Source organism: Delphinapterus leucas, chromosome 20 (genome assembly GCF_059928025.1).
Source record: "Delphinapterus leucas isolate spDelLeu-1000000601 "Yukka" chromosome 20, BTC_Dleu_Yukka2, whole genome shotgun sequence".
Taxonomy (NCBI): Eukaryota; Metazoa; Chordata; class Mammalia; order Artiodactyla; family Monodontidae; genus Delphinapterus; species Delphinapterus leucas.
In genome coordinates, this window is record NC_143148.1 from 17,888,670 (window position 1) to 17,902,226 (window position 13,557).

Here is a 13,557-nt window from a genome sequence, read left to right on the forward strand (position 1 = left end):
GGAGTGGGATGTTGCAGTCAAAGGATATTCAGGGTTGCTGCTCTCCTTTGAGTACGTGTGTAAAACGCATATGAACTCTTCAGATACTCACAGGCAGCCAAAGAGCAGTAGGCCTAAAGTGCTTTTACTGAAAAAGAGCCAGCACCCTCACAATCACGTCGATATAAAGTTCCCTGGATTCTAAATTACAACTAATTCATAAAAATGAAATGGGACGTGTTACCCACAGAAATAATTACTGTACTACAATTTTCACCAAGATGCAATAAATAGAAATCTATTTCCCAAGACACGAAAGTCACTGAAGGATCACAGAAGACAAGTATCTATGGCACTTTGCCTTGAAACACTCAAATCAGCTTCTCGGACTCTTATGTATGAATTCATTTCGACAGACACCCTATGGCATTGTGTAAACGAAGACGACGCACATACTATAAACTGTACCGTTAGGGGAAAGGCTTTACTTTGACATTCCGTCAACCTCAAAGCCTCAGAACTTATTTCCTACCACTCTGTAGGTGGAGACCACACTCTGAGACGTCAGCTGTCTAAGCAGGATGCGAGTTATTGCTTCCTCTATTCTGGTATACATTTCTACATTAGACTAGGGGACAGAGAATATTACTGAAAGGCACTCTAAAATTCAGAGCAAACTAGGTTCCTATCATTAAGGGAAGTCTAGACTTGGGACAACAGTGCCTCTGCCTGCCCCCACGCCCACCTCACCCCCAGCCCTGGGCTGGGAACAGAAAGGCAGCAGGGCATCTGCCTGCTCCTCAGAGCTGGTCAACATTTGCACTACATTCTTGGTATCTAACATAAAGAAACCCACAATGAAATACAGTCATTATTCCAAAGTTATTTTTATTTCAAATTCACTGAAAGAAATAAAATTATATTTAAAAAAATAGAGTAATCTCACAAACTGAGGAAAGCCAGGAACAAAAAGAACAAGTTAGGTACTTCTTCCTGAGAGGCAGATCTAACAGCTATAGGACGGACTTTCTTCCTTCCTAGCTTTTGTCAAACAAAAAATTTTTTCCTATTTCTAAGGCATCAAAAACACTCTCGAGTGTTTTAACTGGGTTGTTCAGGTACAAAGCTTCAAGCCCTCTAAGGGGGATTAAGAAACATCAAAAGCTGCTACGATTTCCTTTGTTGTAACACCAAACATTAAATTGTGCATACTTCTACTTACGTAAATTTGAGAATTTCACACTCGTGACCTGAATTTCAAAAACCTGGTCATATTTTATTAAAATCTTACTACTTCTTGGTAAGAATGTCCAAAGTAACTGAGCTCACATCCCAGTAACTAAAAGGGGCCAGACAGCAGGAAGAACTGTTGGATCGCACCACCTGCAGCCAAGACCTGTCAGAAAACACCCATCCCGGAAGACTCACATGCAGCTAGAAATTTATACTAAAGCCTAATTCCTAAATCACTAGACCTGCCAGCAAAGGCAGATCATATCCTAATGGTTCATACGTAACCTACAGGACAAAAGTTACAGAAGTCATATACAATTCCCAAACTTACCCATTCCCCATACTTGGTTTCCCTCCATTTTATACTGTTAAATCTATCAAACTAAAAACTTTCATTCCCAAACACTTCAGTGAGATAGTCAAGACAACGGTTAACATTTCTGTTCTATGCATGACTGCTGGTGCTAGTTTTGATTTGCATAGGTAAAAGGAAAGCTTGAATTTTTCCAAAAGGTACAATCTTATTTTCTTATTTGAAATAATTGAGTACATACCTGATGATTTCCCTAAAGCTTCTTTTCCAAGATAGTTAAGTCAATTCATATAATTGGTAACAATAAATTCCATGGGGACAACCATTGTCCACGGGGACTAAAGATATTGTTTAGTAAATAAGAGATTAAAAATGTCTGTAGCACCCCTTATAGTGCTTAAAGATTCAAGTGACCTAACTGCATCTCCAATGAGGTGCTATTAAAGATTCAGTAGGATTCTGTGGGTATCTCCTAGTTAGTTGTTTCAAACATCTATCAACCTACAAGCAGATCCATACTCCAACCACAGTAAACCAGTGTTGGACCCTAATAGGAAGCCCTATCCTGTCTCCTGGATCTACAGGGAGTTAACCATCCTGGGACAGTCACTCTCATGGAAAAATACAGGGCTCTTGTCACATGCAGAAGGGACTCTTGGCCTTTAATAATGGCTTTGCTGAGTTGCAGGGCACTGTGATGTCTTCTTCCGCCCAGAAGGGCACAGACAGCACTCTTCCACCAACCCAAGGGTGCAACTTGAGTTACATCCTGGTTACACTGTCCCAGGTCCTAGCATGAAACAACAATGTGGCCCAAAATGACCATGTTCAAATAAGATACCTGGTAACTTTTTAATCTGATGTGACTCAGTCTCTTGTCACCAGCCTAGGTCACCCAAAAGCAAAAACCAAAAAAAGAGAAAAACACAAATTTGAGCTAGAATTGTTCTTTAAAAAAAAAGTCAACAAGGACAATCAAAACTACCAACACTTATATAAGCCAGACCCTAGAGATTTCCATCTTCAGTGACTGCCACTTTTTAGTCTTAACAAAAATGTCAATATCCTGAGTTTTATCAGTATTTTCTTGCTAAAATAATTTATGGGACATAAATGCATACAAATGAATAAAAAGTGGTACAAAAGTCTGGAAGAACAGCCCACTAACTAGAAAATGTCGCAAAAACAATATAAAACGATGTGTTTAAGTGAAATAAATTAAAGGTTAAACCTTACACTTTCAAGTTTTCTTAGACTATTCTTTTGGGAAATGGCATGGAGTTGATGATGTATTTTTCTAATAATCAGTTGTTTAAGATCAAATACCAAGTGATCGTTCACAAGAAATTTTTGCTTTTAAAAACCACAGCCCCACTGCAGTGTATTTGAACACAGGAGAAACTACCTGCTAAAATTAATATTCAAAATCCTAATCAGTAACTTGTGTGGCCGTAAACTGTTAAGATGTTTTGTTTACTAACTTGGCTGTCCAAATGGTATGTTAAAAAAAAAAAATGCTTACTTTACTAGCAACTGCAGAAACTAAAATTTTGGTACAAAAGTTTCTCTAAACCACTGAGTTGTTTTTTTAATTTTAACAAAATAATGCCAATGCAATAACCCAAAGGTATCCCAAATGCTTTGCTTTTACTTTTAAAAAACTATTTGCTTCCTGAATGCTATTTATATTTTTAAGCCAGTTGGCTGCATACTGCCTTTAAAACGCAATGGAGTTTCTTCACTTAACCTGACATCACTATTCAAAAACTTGTACTTGCCGGGGAAAACGGTACTAATTATGCTAAATCAAGGTTCAGGCTATACATAAAATCACTCCAAATTATAAAGTGATTGGTTTCTATAGCTCTAAGCATTTTTAATACATAATTTAGAAAAAAGTCACACATAGATAAAGAGAGATGGCATTCAACTTTCTTTCATCCAATTAACCGTATCTATGAAAACCAAGACCCTTCTGCATGACTTGCCAGTTCCCCATTCCTTTTGTCAACCTAGAAAAGAAACATTTCTTGGGAAGTCAGGATTTATTAAGAACATCAAGCTCCAGGGCATTTTTTTTTTTTTTTTTTACCATATACCTTTAAAACTGTTTTTTATCCCCACAAAAATCCTTATCATTTTAAACCAGATATTCAAATTATATGGCTAACATTTTTAGCTAATCAACTCTTCAGTGCTGATTCTAGAAAACAACCTTCAATGGATCTTTGAATAATGGAGATTCAGCCGCTGATACGAGTAGTGTAGGTAGTCACACCTTTAACGTTCAAGCCACAAGCTGTGACGTTTGAAAGGGGTGAGGTCTACTGTCCTGCATTATCAGAGTCTGTCGTATTTTCAGTGCTACTGGGTTGCACATTATCTGCGAGGTTGTGTGCATGCTCAAGAAATAAATCTTTCAGGACACTTAATTCCTTAGTCAGCAATTTAATTTTTGCTTCCAACCGTTCGTTCTCTTCCTTGAGCTGATTCACCCTCTGCAGCGTATCCTGCGCTTTCTGCTTGCTTTTCAACCGGCTCTTTTTCACCGCCATGTTGTTCCTCTCTCTGCGCTGACGATACTCGTCACTGTTGCGATCCATGGGCAAACTCTTTTTGCTCTGCTTGCTTGGAGGCACAGCTTTGCCTCCGCCCCCAGGGCCGGCGGGCCCCAGCTGAGGAACCTGCTGTAAGCCGCTGGCATGAGCCTGAGTATGGATGACACTTATCCCATTCACGCCCGGGGTAGTGTTCTGCTGCGATGCCTTGCTCATTTGGGCGCGCTCCCTCGACAGCACAGAGCAAGTAGAAATGAGGACAAGGTGATCAATGGTTTGATCTGCCAAGAAGTCTTCACATGTACCTAGTTAAAAAATAAACTGCATTAAAATATTTGAAATGACAAGATCAAATAAGATTAAACTTGTATGTACCTACTAGCAGGCCAATATTAATTGATTATGCTGAGAAAAGTCTATGACAACTGCCAACTGCTCCAATGTTTCAGAAGTCTAAGTCATGTAATTTAGAGAGGTAAGTTAATACAGACGCACCATACGGCCAAATTCAACCCACCTGAACCCCTGAGGGTACTGCCCATCTGTGCTTGTTATCAAAAATGGGAGGAAAAACAAAAGAATACCACTAATTAGGTAGCACATATGAACCAACAGCACTTGGCAATCTGCAAGAGAGAAATGTGCTATGTTTGGTTTAAACACAATGAGTTCAATTATGATAGGAGAGACACCTGCAATAAAAGAGGGGAAAAGTTTCAACTGTTGGCTCAAGTCAAAATAGAAGGCTGGAGCAGAGCGCCCAGCCCAGTCTCCAGTGCTCATCAGCAAGCACTGCACGAGACCTCTGCATGGTCCTCACTCTAATATGCAGAGGCTGAGCTCAAGGACTTGGCTTCTCTCCCGGAGCGTAAGAATCTTTACAGGATATTTTGAAAAGGTGTTTTTTGCTTGTTTTTATTTTTTTCAATGACTTCAAATGAAAGTAGTTTACAGAGATTTTTTTAAGTTAGTTTCTTGGATCACAGATTTAGGAGCTCTGAGATACCCAATTTGCTTCCCCATCCCATCATGCTTCTCACAGTGTTTTTTTAATTCTCAACATAATTAGTAAACACATCTAAACACAGTCAGCCTAAAACCACAAGGAAAGAAACAAAAGCCCTGATGATGCATCCAAGGAGGTGCAAGCACTGGGACTCAGGCTGGACCAAGAGCCAGAGCAGCTGCAGCGCCTGCACCCACTTGACACTGCTCAAGGAGCACAGAGGAAACGCCAATTCTGAAATATTGCGGCAGTGCTGCCCGTAGAAATGAAGTCACAGTTTCAGAACTAGTCATATTTGGATTACTATGAATTCAACCAGTTCGCTACAACTGCCTCAAGATGTGTCAAAAGCAGACCTATCCTATCATCGTGAGGCCACTTCAAGGCAAACTGACTAAGCTGTGTGAAGCATGCCCACCAAGAAGTCACAGCACTCTTGGGAACTGAGAAAGCAGTGTTAGGAACCATAAAACTATCCCGTTCTCTTTTCACAAAACTGCTAAAACTGCATCAGTGGAAACAAACCTGCAGCCAGAATCATGAACCGCCTCAAACGAGTACACCTTACAGTTCTTAAGAAGAGCTCAGTTAGTAAACACCAGTAGCTTCACCCAAACCTTTAGCCAGGCATTTCTGTATAAACTCCATTTACTGGTCTGCTTTTTAAAAGTCTTCGCTTTTAAAAAGGCCATATATCATTACTTTCCATTGTTTTTTCAAGCCACACAGGCAGCCCTGAGCGAGCCGGTCATCTGTTCTCACTTCAGTGCTAAGGAAACACCGAAAGCTTCCTTCCAAAACCATGATGGATATCTACTCCAAGTCTCTCTTCAGTAATGGATATTTCACATTTCCCTTGATAATTTATCATCTTGCCTATTTTTTCTTCCAGTTAAAAAGTGGCAGTTCAGTATAATTGGAGCTACACTTACCACTTATAGTGTTAAAGGTCATCTATACCCTTGCTTATCTATTTGGTATGAAGTGAAAAGTGTTTACTCAATTTTTATGAACTTGTTTAACACGTCTCCTGGGAATGTCTCAACAATCATGATTATGTTCATCTTATTTATCTTTTTTATGTTTTATATGTCAATTAGTCTTTAAAGCTACTCTCTAATAAACTCAGAGATAACAATGATCCAAAGAAGTACAAACCAGGAACCAAGTCAGTTCTTGTCTTGGCTCTGACTTGCCCTGTTTCACTCTGGACATACCCCTTCCCTCTGTGAGCCTCGATTTCCCCATCTGCAAATGAGGGACATAAAATGGTAAAATGCCTTCTGACTTTGACAATATACCACGAACTTCAGTCACCAAAAACTCTTATTACAGCCTCCAAATTTAGTGATGTTCATGCTCATTTTTGTTCTCAAAGATACCGGAGGGCTTCCCTGGTGGCGCAGTGGTTGAGAGTCCGCCTGCCGACGCAGGGGACACGGGTTTGTGCCCCGGTCCGGGAAGATCCCACATGCCGCGGAGCGGCTGGGCCCGTGAGCCATGGCCGCTGCGCCTGCGCGTCCGGAGCCTGTGCTCCGCAACGGGAGAGGCCACAGCAGTGAGAGGCCCGCGTACCACAAATAAAAAGAAAAAAAAAGATACCGGAACAGGAAAGGGCTCTTTTACCTCAGTCTGACTCAAGGTAGTAGGCTGAACACAGTAGGCAAGGTTTTGAAAATGAGTCCTTCGGCTTGTAAAACAAAGAGTAATCATCAAACTGGTAAAAATGTAAGAAAAGGAAACTTGGAGATAATAAAAAGAACTCCAATTGTTTTTTGTTTTTTAAGTTCTCCAACCGAAGACAAGCCAATAAAGTAGCTCTTAAAGTGAAGAGCTATCCACTAAGGAAAGGGGGTCAGAGCTAAGTGATCTAAGACTTAACGCCAAACATATTATCAATCTTGTTTTTTACACTGAGCAAAACAGCTGCCTCTATAAGTTACATATTTTAGTTTACACAGTTATCTGTGCTTTTGCTTCTTCCACTAACGTTTATTGAGCACCTACAATGCACAGAAAGAAAATAAGTTTATTTCAAACCTGGATATTCAACCCTAAATGAAAGTCTGGCTCCTATGTGGACAAATACTATTCCAAAGTTCAGTCTACAGGAAGCAGAGTGGCACCTTGTTTCCTTGCTGTGAATCATTCAAGCAGGAAGCAGGAGAAAAACTGAAAAGCAGTGGTTCTCCAAGTGTGGTCCCTGAACCGGCAGCAGCAGCAGCAGCATCACCTTGTTAGAAATGCAAATTCTCGGGCTGCCCCAGACCTAGGAATCAGGAGCTCCAGGAGTAGGGCTGGGCGATCTTGTTTTAACAGGACCTCCAAGTGATTCTGATGACCCTGAAGACAGCCACTGCTACAAATCAACCATGGACCTTAAGAAAGGTGGACTGAGTGGGTAACATTTTTTAAATTCAAATTCCTTAATTCAAGTAATGTTCATTCAAATCAATGACACAGTGACAACTCAAAACGTTAAAATGAGTAAAACAAAATCAAAATTTTCTCAAGTTTCACTTGGGAAAATAAACCTCTCAAGGATTTTCCTAACCCTCTTGTCATTTTCTTCACATGTGTACAACCAGATATTCCTCCCCTGCCCCCCCAAATAAATTTTTAACTCCAATTTCCTCAACGAAGGTCTACACTCCAAAATATTCAGATGTTTGTCCCTTATTCCAAATCTGCTCAAATCACTGGTATCTGACAATTCTACCCACCCCCACCCCCCCAAAACACCTCACCTCTACTATCCATCTCCATCCCAATGCCACAGAATTACCTCAGGCTGACATCATCTCTCAGGGGCACAGCCTCCTCTGTCTGCACATTATCTTTTCTTTGTGCTTCTGTCCAATTTGTTCCCCCAGTTTCTTGGTCAATGCCAGCTCGATAGTGTGCCTCCCTGTAGACTAAACTAGAGACAGAACTCTGTCTTTATCACCATATGCCCAGCATCTAGCGGTGGTGCTCAAGAAATATTTGTTGAATACAGCCTCAAAAGCCTAAGACAAAACACTTATTTTTACAAATGCCTTACATAAAAATGAGATTCTCTAGCATTAAAATCTCTTATTAACAACCATAATTAAATCAAGACTGTTACTAAGATATTATGGTCTCACCACCTAAAGTTCCTGGTCTTTCTTAATGGTATACAGGAAAATTAAAACACTTGCTACTTCTAGCCCCCAGCCTATACAGTGAACATCATTCTTGTCTGGTCTTTGCTTCATATCAGTAGAGAACCTTTATTTTCCACTTTGCCCAGTTATACTTCCCATAACCTCAAGTTCTTAGACATATGTTGCCAGGGTCTGACAACTCTGTACTACAAGTGAAGTGAAGGTAAGCAAAGTTAACAAACACCCAAATGAGCAGGATTTCTATTTATTTGCCACTGCTGGTTTCATGACCCAAAGCAGGGGTCCATGAAGGAGGGTACATCCCTTCAGGGAGTACATAAGTGGTCCACTGGAGTATGAGAAAGAAATGTATGCTCTTTTGTCTTTTTTTAATGTCATGTTTTTACTCTACTTTTAGTGCCATTAACAACACACACAAACTAATACACACACATTGTTTATAAATATACATCTATTAAGGAGTCATGCTCAATTCTTTTTTCTTTTCTTCTTTTTTCTTTTTTAACTGATAGGTCTGGAAAGCCAAAAAGACAGGAGACCAATGTACCTACCAGTATAAGAGCCCATGGAAGCACCCCCTCCTAAGAATACACAATAAACCTGGAATTGCGGCTACCTGCGTTTACCATTTCTGTGATCACGTGAGGCAATCTCAGGCCATAAGACCAAACTCAGCCCCATGAGGTCCTATTTATCTTTACCTAGGACTCACCAGGTGTTGTTTAAATCCCAAGGGATGAAACCACCTGTCCAAGATCAGACAACCTTGCTGACAGAAGTGATGTGACCTTCAGAATTTAGAGGATATTCTGGGGGAAAAAATATTAAGTTTTGCTTCCACCTATGTTTTTCAGGGAGGTATTAAAATGACTGAATCCGCCAAGTGTGCCCACCAGAAGCAGGACTCGAACTGAAAAATTCTTCAGCTCACTAGCATCCTGTAATTATTTAGCCTTGTTTACACTAAGTTTTTCCAAAACAGTGCTTCAGCTTTAATAGCTTATCCCAAATACTACTCAAGTAGTAACAGCTGACCAGATTTTAACTTTTAACTGTCAAGGGCTTTTAGATGCAGTATTTCTTAGTAAAGCAAACCTTTATACTATTTTATTTCAAAAGTTTCTTTGAGCGTCCCACATCCTATCTGAATTAAAGGACAATCTCTTCCAATAAGAATTCAACTGAGTGAGTGTACACTGGGAGAGAGAACTACCAATTTTTGTGTAACCCACCAAGGTTAAAACCATTCTGAAACGGACACATTTTAAGACGCCAGATGACAGCACAAACTTCAGACCAGAGGAAAGCCCAGCAATTAAACCTTCTGAAGAATAAAAACACACGAGCTTACTTGGAAGAACAGACTCTCCTTCCCCTCAAACATGCATTTCCATCCTCTCCATCTAGACACCTCTGCTGGCAATTTTCCTTACTGTGTTCCCTCCAAGCATGCTAACAAAGCACTTCTTTTTTTGCCCTTCTCTGTTCTAGTCAACTCGTGGTTGCTGCACGTTCATCCAACCTGTGTTCAACAGTCACCTGAAGGATATTCAAAGTACAGCTCCATAAGGAAGCACAATATTATTTGTGTAAAGTCACATATTTAAAACTCTACCGCCTTCCCTGACTACTCGACTAACTTCTAAAAAGGGTTCTCGATTACCCGACACCGAGCAGTTTTGCAGGCGCAGGAAATATCCCAGGTGGCACTAAAGATACCGTCCACCTTCTGCTATTCTGGGAACACCCTTTATCCCCAGAGGCCAATACGAGCCTGGCTGGTCACACTGCACGTTGCACAAACAGAGGGCCGGGTTCTGGAGGGGGCACAGCCCGGCTCGCATCCCGTCCCGGGCAGGCAGCAGGGGCGCTGGGGGAGCGCGGGGGTCTGCGGGTGGCGCCGCGGCGCTGGGCCGGGGCCAAGGATGAGATCAGCGGCCCCGCCGGGCGTTGCCGGCAGGTTGCATCACACGCCGCGCGGGGCCGCCGCCCGCGCCGCGGGCCGCGCGGGGCCATCCCGGCAAGCCGGCCGCCCAGGGCCGGGCCGGGTCTCCTCGGGCTGGGGCCGCGCCCACGCGAGCGGCCGGCGGCGCCGCGGCCTCCTCCTCCTCCCTCAGCCCGCCCGCAGCCTCCTTACCTGCGCCTCCAGCCCGCCCGCCCCCAAGAGGCCTCCACTCCCAGCGGCCCCGCACGGCGCGGCCCGACCCAGGCCTCGCGGCCCGCGAGTCAGAGCGACGGTTACGAAACCGGCAGCCTCCGCCCGTTCCGCAGCCGCCGCCAGCGCCACCGGGTTCCCCTCCTCGCCGCGGCCGCGCGCCCGGCCGCGACCGCCGCCGCCATAACCAATGGGAGCGCCGGCTTGCGGGGGACGCGCCCTCCCTCCGCGACGGACAGCGCCGCCAGCCAATCGCAGGCGGCCTGGCCGCGGGAGGCGGGCACGTGGCGGAGGCGTAGCCCACTGGGCGGTGGGGCGGGCGAGGCGGGAGCGATGGACTGGGGTTCCCTGGCCTGTCGCGCGGGGCGGCGCCCCAGCGGTAGGCGACCCGCTGCGAGAAAGGTTCTGTGAAAGTTGGAGGCATTGGAGAACCGTAGCCTCATGAAGGCAACACCTGTCTTTGGAAAACACAATTTGCTGAGGTGATGTTTTGAACCATCGATTTCTGTTTTGGTTTCACCAAGTCCTCGGGGAGCCCCGCCTCAGAGTCGCTGCCGGGGACATTTTCCCGGAACGGCCCACCAGACTCGCCTCCCGGGACGCAATGCGCCCGACGGTCGCTTCAGTGCCGACGGCCCGCGCCCCTCGGAGGGAGCCTGGAGAGAAGTCCTGGACCTCACTGCTCTTGAAGGCAGCTGCAAACTTGTTGAAAGACGAAGGGTGCAAAATTTTCCCAACGTAGGATTAGTGTTGATGTCACTGGTGCAGACTGTGGTTACGGAGAAATGAATTTACACGATCAATTCCCTTGTGCTGTCCTCCAGGTGAACAGATTGAGAGACGTGAACTGAAAAAAAATGGATGGCAAACCAGCCTTATTTATCTAAGACGATTCACAGGAGGATCTGAAAGCGTATTACAACTGGGAAGCAGCGCGCTGGGTGGAGGCAGACAGATTTGATTGCTTCCTTTTTAGCAATTCTTATCGTCTAAAAACTGGAGTCTTTGAAAGAGGAAAGGTTTCTTCATCACCCAGGCCATGGCACCACCTCTCCGCATAAGACGGTTTCGAGGAATCAGTAAAGAGGTGATAAAACATTTGCGAAAAAAATAAAGATATAAAAATTAAGAGGGCTGCAACTAAACGTGAACACTGAATACCACAGAAGCAGACTTGGTAGAATGACACAGTATCATCAAAACCAGTACGTTTCTTTCACTTTGGCCCTTAGTGTTCTGAGTTGAAATTTCTTTGATCAAGATTTTAGCACTATTAAAACTGGATTCGATTTTGTTGCTCACAAAATTATAATTTTACCCTCACCATGTCCTAATCACTTTAAAAATTGTATAGAAAAAAAAAAACCATATAGAGATGTTCATTTATCCCCTGGTTTGCTAACCACTCTGCCAAGCTGTGTCTGTCTGGGCAGGCCTTCTTCCACACTCAGCGGATTAGTCAATGCCAAGGAGACTAGAGTATTTATTTCCTCTTCAGCTGGTAGCTGATAATTCTGTCTTCTCAGTTTACACATATTTATTTGGTGCCAACTATGTGCCAAGCTGTGGGGAATCAGCAACAAACAAGACAAGCAGTCCCTGTCCACATGGAGCTTACACTTAGAGGCAGGGAGACAGACGTTCAGTAACCGCACAATTTTCTAATTACCATTTTCACAGCTATTACAAGAAGGAAGTACAAGATGCTGCGAGAGATTATAAGAAGGGAATCAAACCTGGTCTGTGGGTTATGGAAACACTGTAAAATGAGCAGGATTTGCCTAGGTGGCGCAGATGAAGTGGATGTGCCTTCAAGTTAGAGGGACTGTCTTATCTAAAGGTCTTGAGATGGGAGAAACACTTTTCTTTGGCTGAAGCACAGTGCCCTGGAGGAGACTGATGAGGTGGACAGGGACTTGTGGCCTGAGAAGGGTTCTGATTCTTACCCTAAGAGAGATGGGAATCCTCTGAAAGACTTGCTCTCACCATAAGGAAATGAAGAGAGCCTGGTGGAGCTGTCTCTAGTTTGAGGAGATCCACCATGTTGTGTCTTGCAAGTCACAGGGACGCAAGTCACTATAATCAAAGAAAAATTTCCTGCATGGATCTCTGCCTCACTGATACCTGATACGTAGTCTGCAAATCCAAAGAATTTGTAAAGAAGTAGTACATTAAAATCCCCTCCAAAGGACTTGAGAAGTAGGATCTCCTGCTAATTGAATAGGCTAGTTACCCGAGAGCTACTACAGTTAACTACTTAGTTACCTAACAGGTATGGACGCTAGTGTCAGGCTGTTCTGTTCACAGCTTCACCTCTTACTGGTGTGTGACCTCAGGCAAATTACTTAACCTCTCTGTCTTCTGCAAATGGGGAGAACAGTGTCTATCCAATAGAATTGTTGTGAGGATTAAGGAGTTGATAAAAGGGCTCTAGAACACTGCCCTACTGATACATGGTAGGAGCTCAAAAGTATTAGCTGTTATTACCATGATGCTCATACATGAATTATAAACAAATTATATCCATAGAATTGTAATAGACTAAAATACACTTCAAAAACGTCGTGCTGTGGTTAATATTGCTTTGATGATTCAGGCACTGAAATATTCACAATATTGAAGGTGATGTTGACTCGTTAGGGTATCTCAAAAGGCGTTTTTAGAATAATTCCCTTAGTTACCACATCTTATCATTTCACTTCTTTCCGCAGAGTGGAGAAAAAGTTTAGTAATTTGAAATCTCTTACTGTTTGAAAGCCAGATCGATAGACATTAACTATGCATACTTAAGTATTTATCTTAAATGTGTCTTAAGTACTTAGGATAATACTTAAGTATCATAAATGTGTATTTGGAAAATTTCTGAAAAATTAATATACCAAATTTACCACCTTTGACAGATCTGGACTATAGCTATATAGCATTTTGAGAATTGAGATAATGTCTGTCACAGGTTTGAGTCTCAATAGATATGTTTTCTGGTATATTAGCGATAACAGGACAGTGATTGGCCATCATTCTGCATTGGTTAGGGCTGTTTTGATAGGAAGTAACTGAAAACCATCCCCGAGTAGGCTTAGCATAAAGAAGGATTTGGTCAAAGATTTTAGGGCATTATTCTTTCTTCACACGGCCACTAACAGCCTCAGTGTTCACAGCTTTGG

At 42.9% G+C, this 13,557-nt stretch overlaps 1 protein-coding gene across 1 annotated transcript; it reads right to left on the reverse strand.

The window, feature by feature from the left end:
- Positions 1–842: 842 nt before the first annotated feature.
- Positions 843–10,543, reverse strand: CEBPG (CCAAT enhancer binding protein gamma). The gene is made up of 2 exons (XM_022585816.3): positions 10,376–10,543; positions 843–4,388 (listed from the first exon to the last, which is right to left on the reverse strand). Exon 2 carries the CDS (start codon positions 4,297–4,299, stop codon positions 3,850–3,852), a length of 450 nt encoding a protein of 149 aa, XP_022441524.1. The 5' UTR covers positions 4,300–4,388; positions 10,376–10,543; the 3' UTR covers positions 843–3,849.
- Between the last annotated feature and the right edge of the window lie 3,014 nt (positions 10,544–13,557).

Bases quoted from the DNA above. Each gene is read 5' to 3' on its own strand.
- CEBPG (XM_022585816.3), bottom strand. From the start codon at position 4,299: ATGAGCAAGGCATCGCAGCAGAACACTACCCCGGGCGTGAATGGGATA.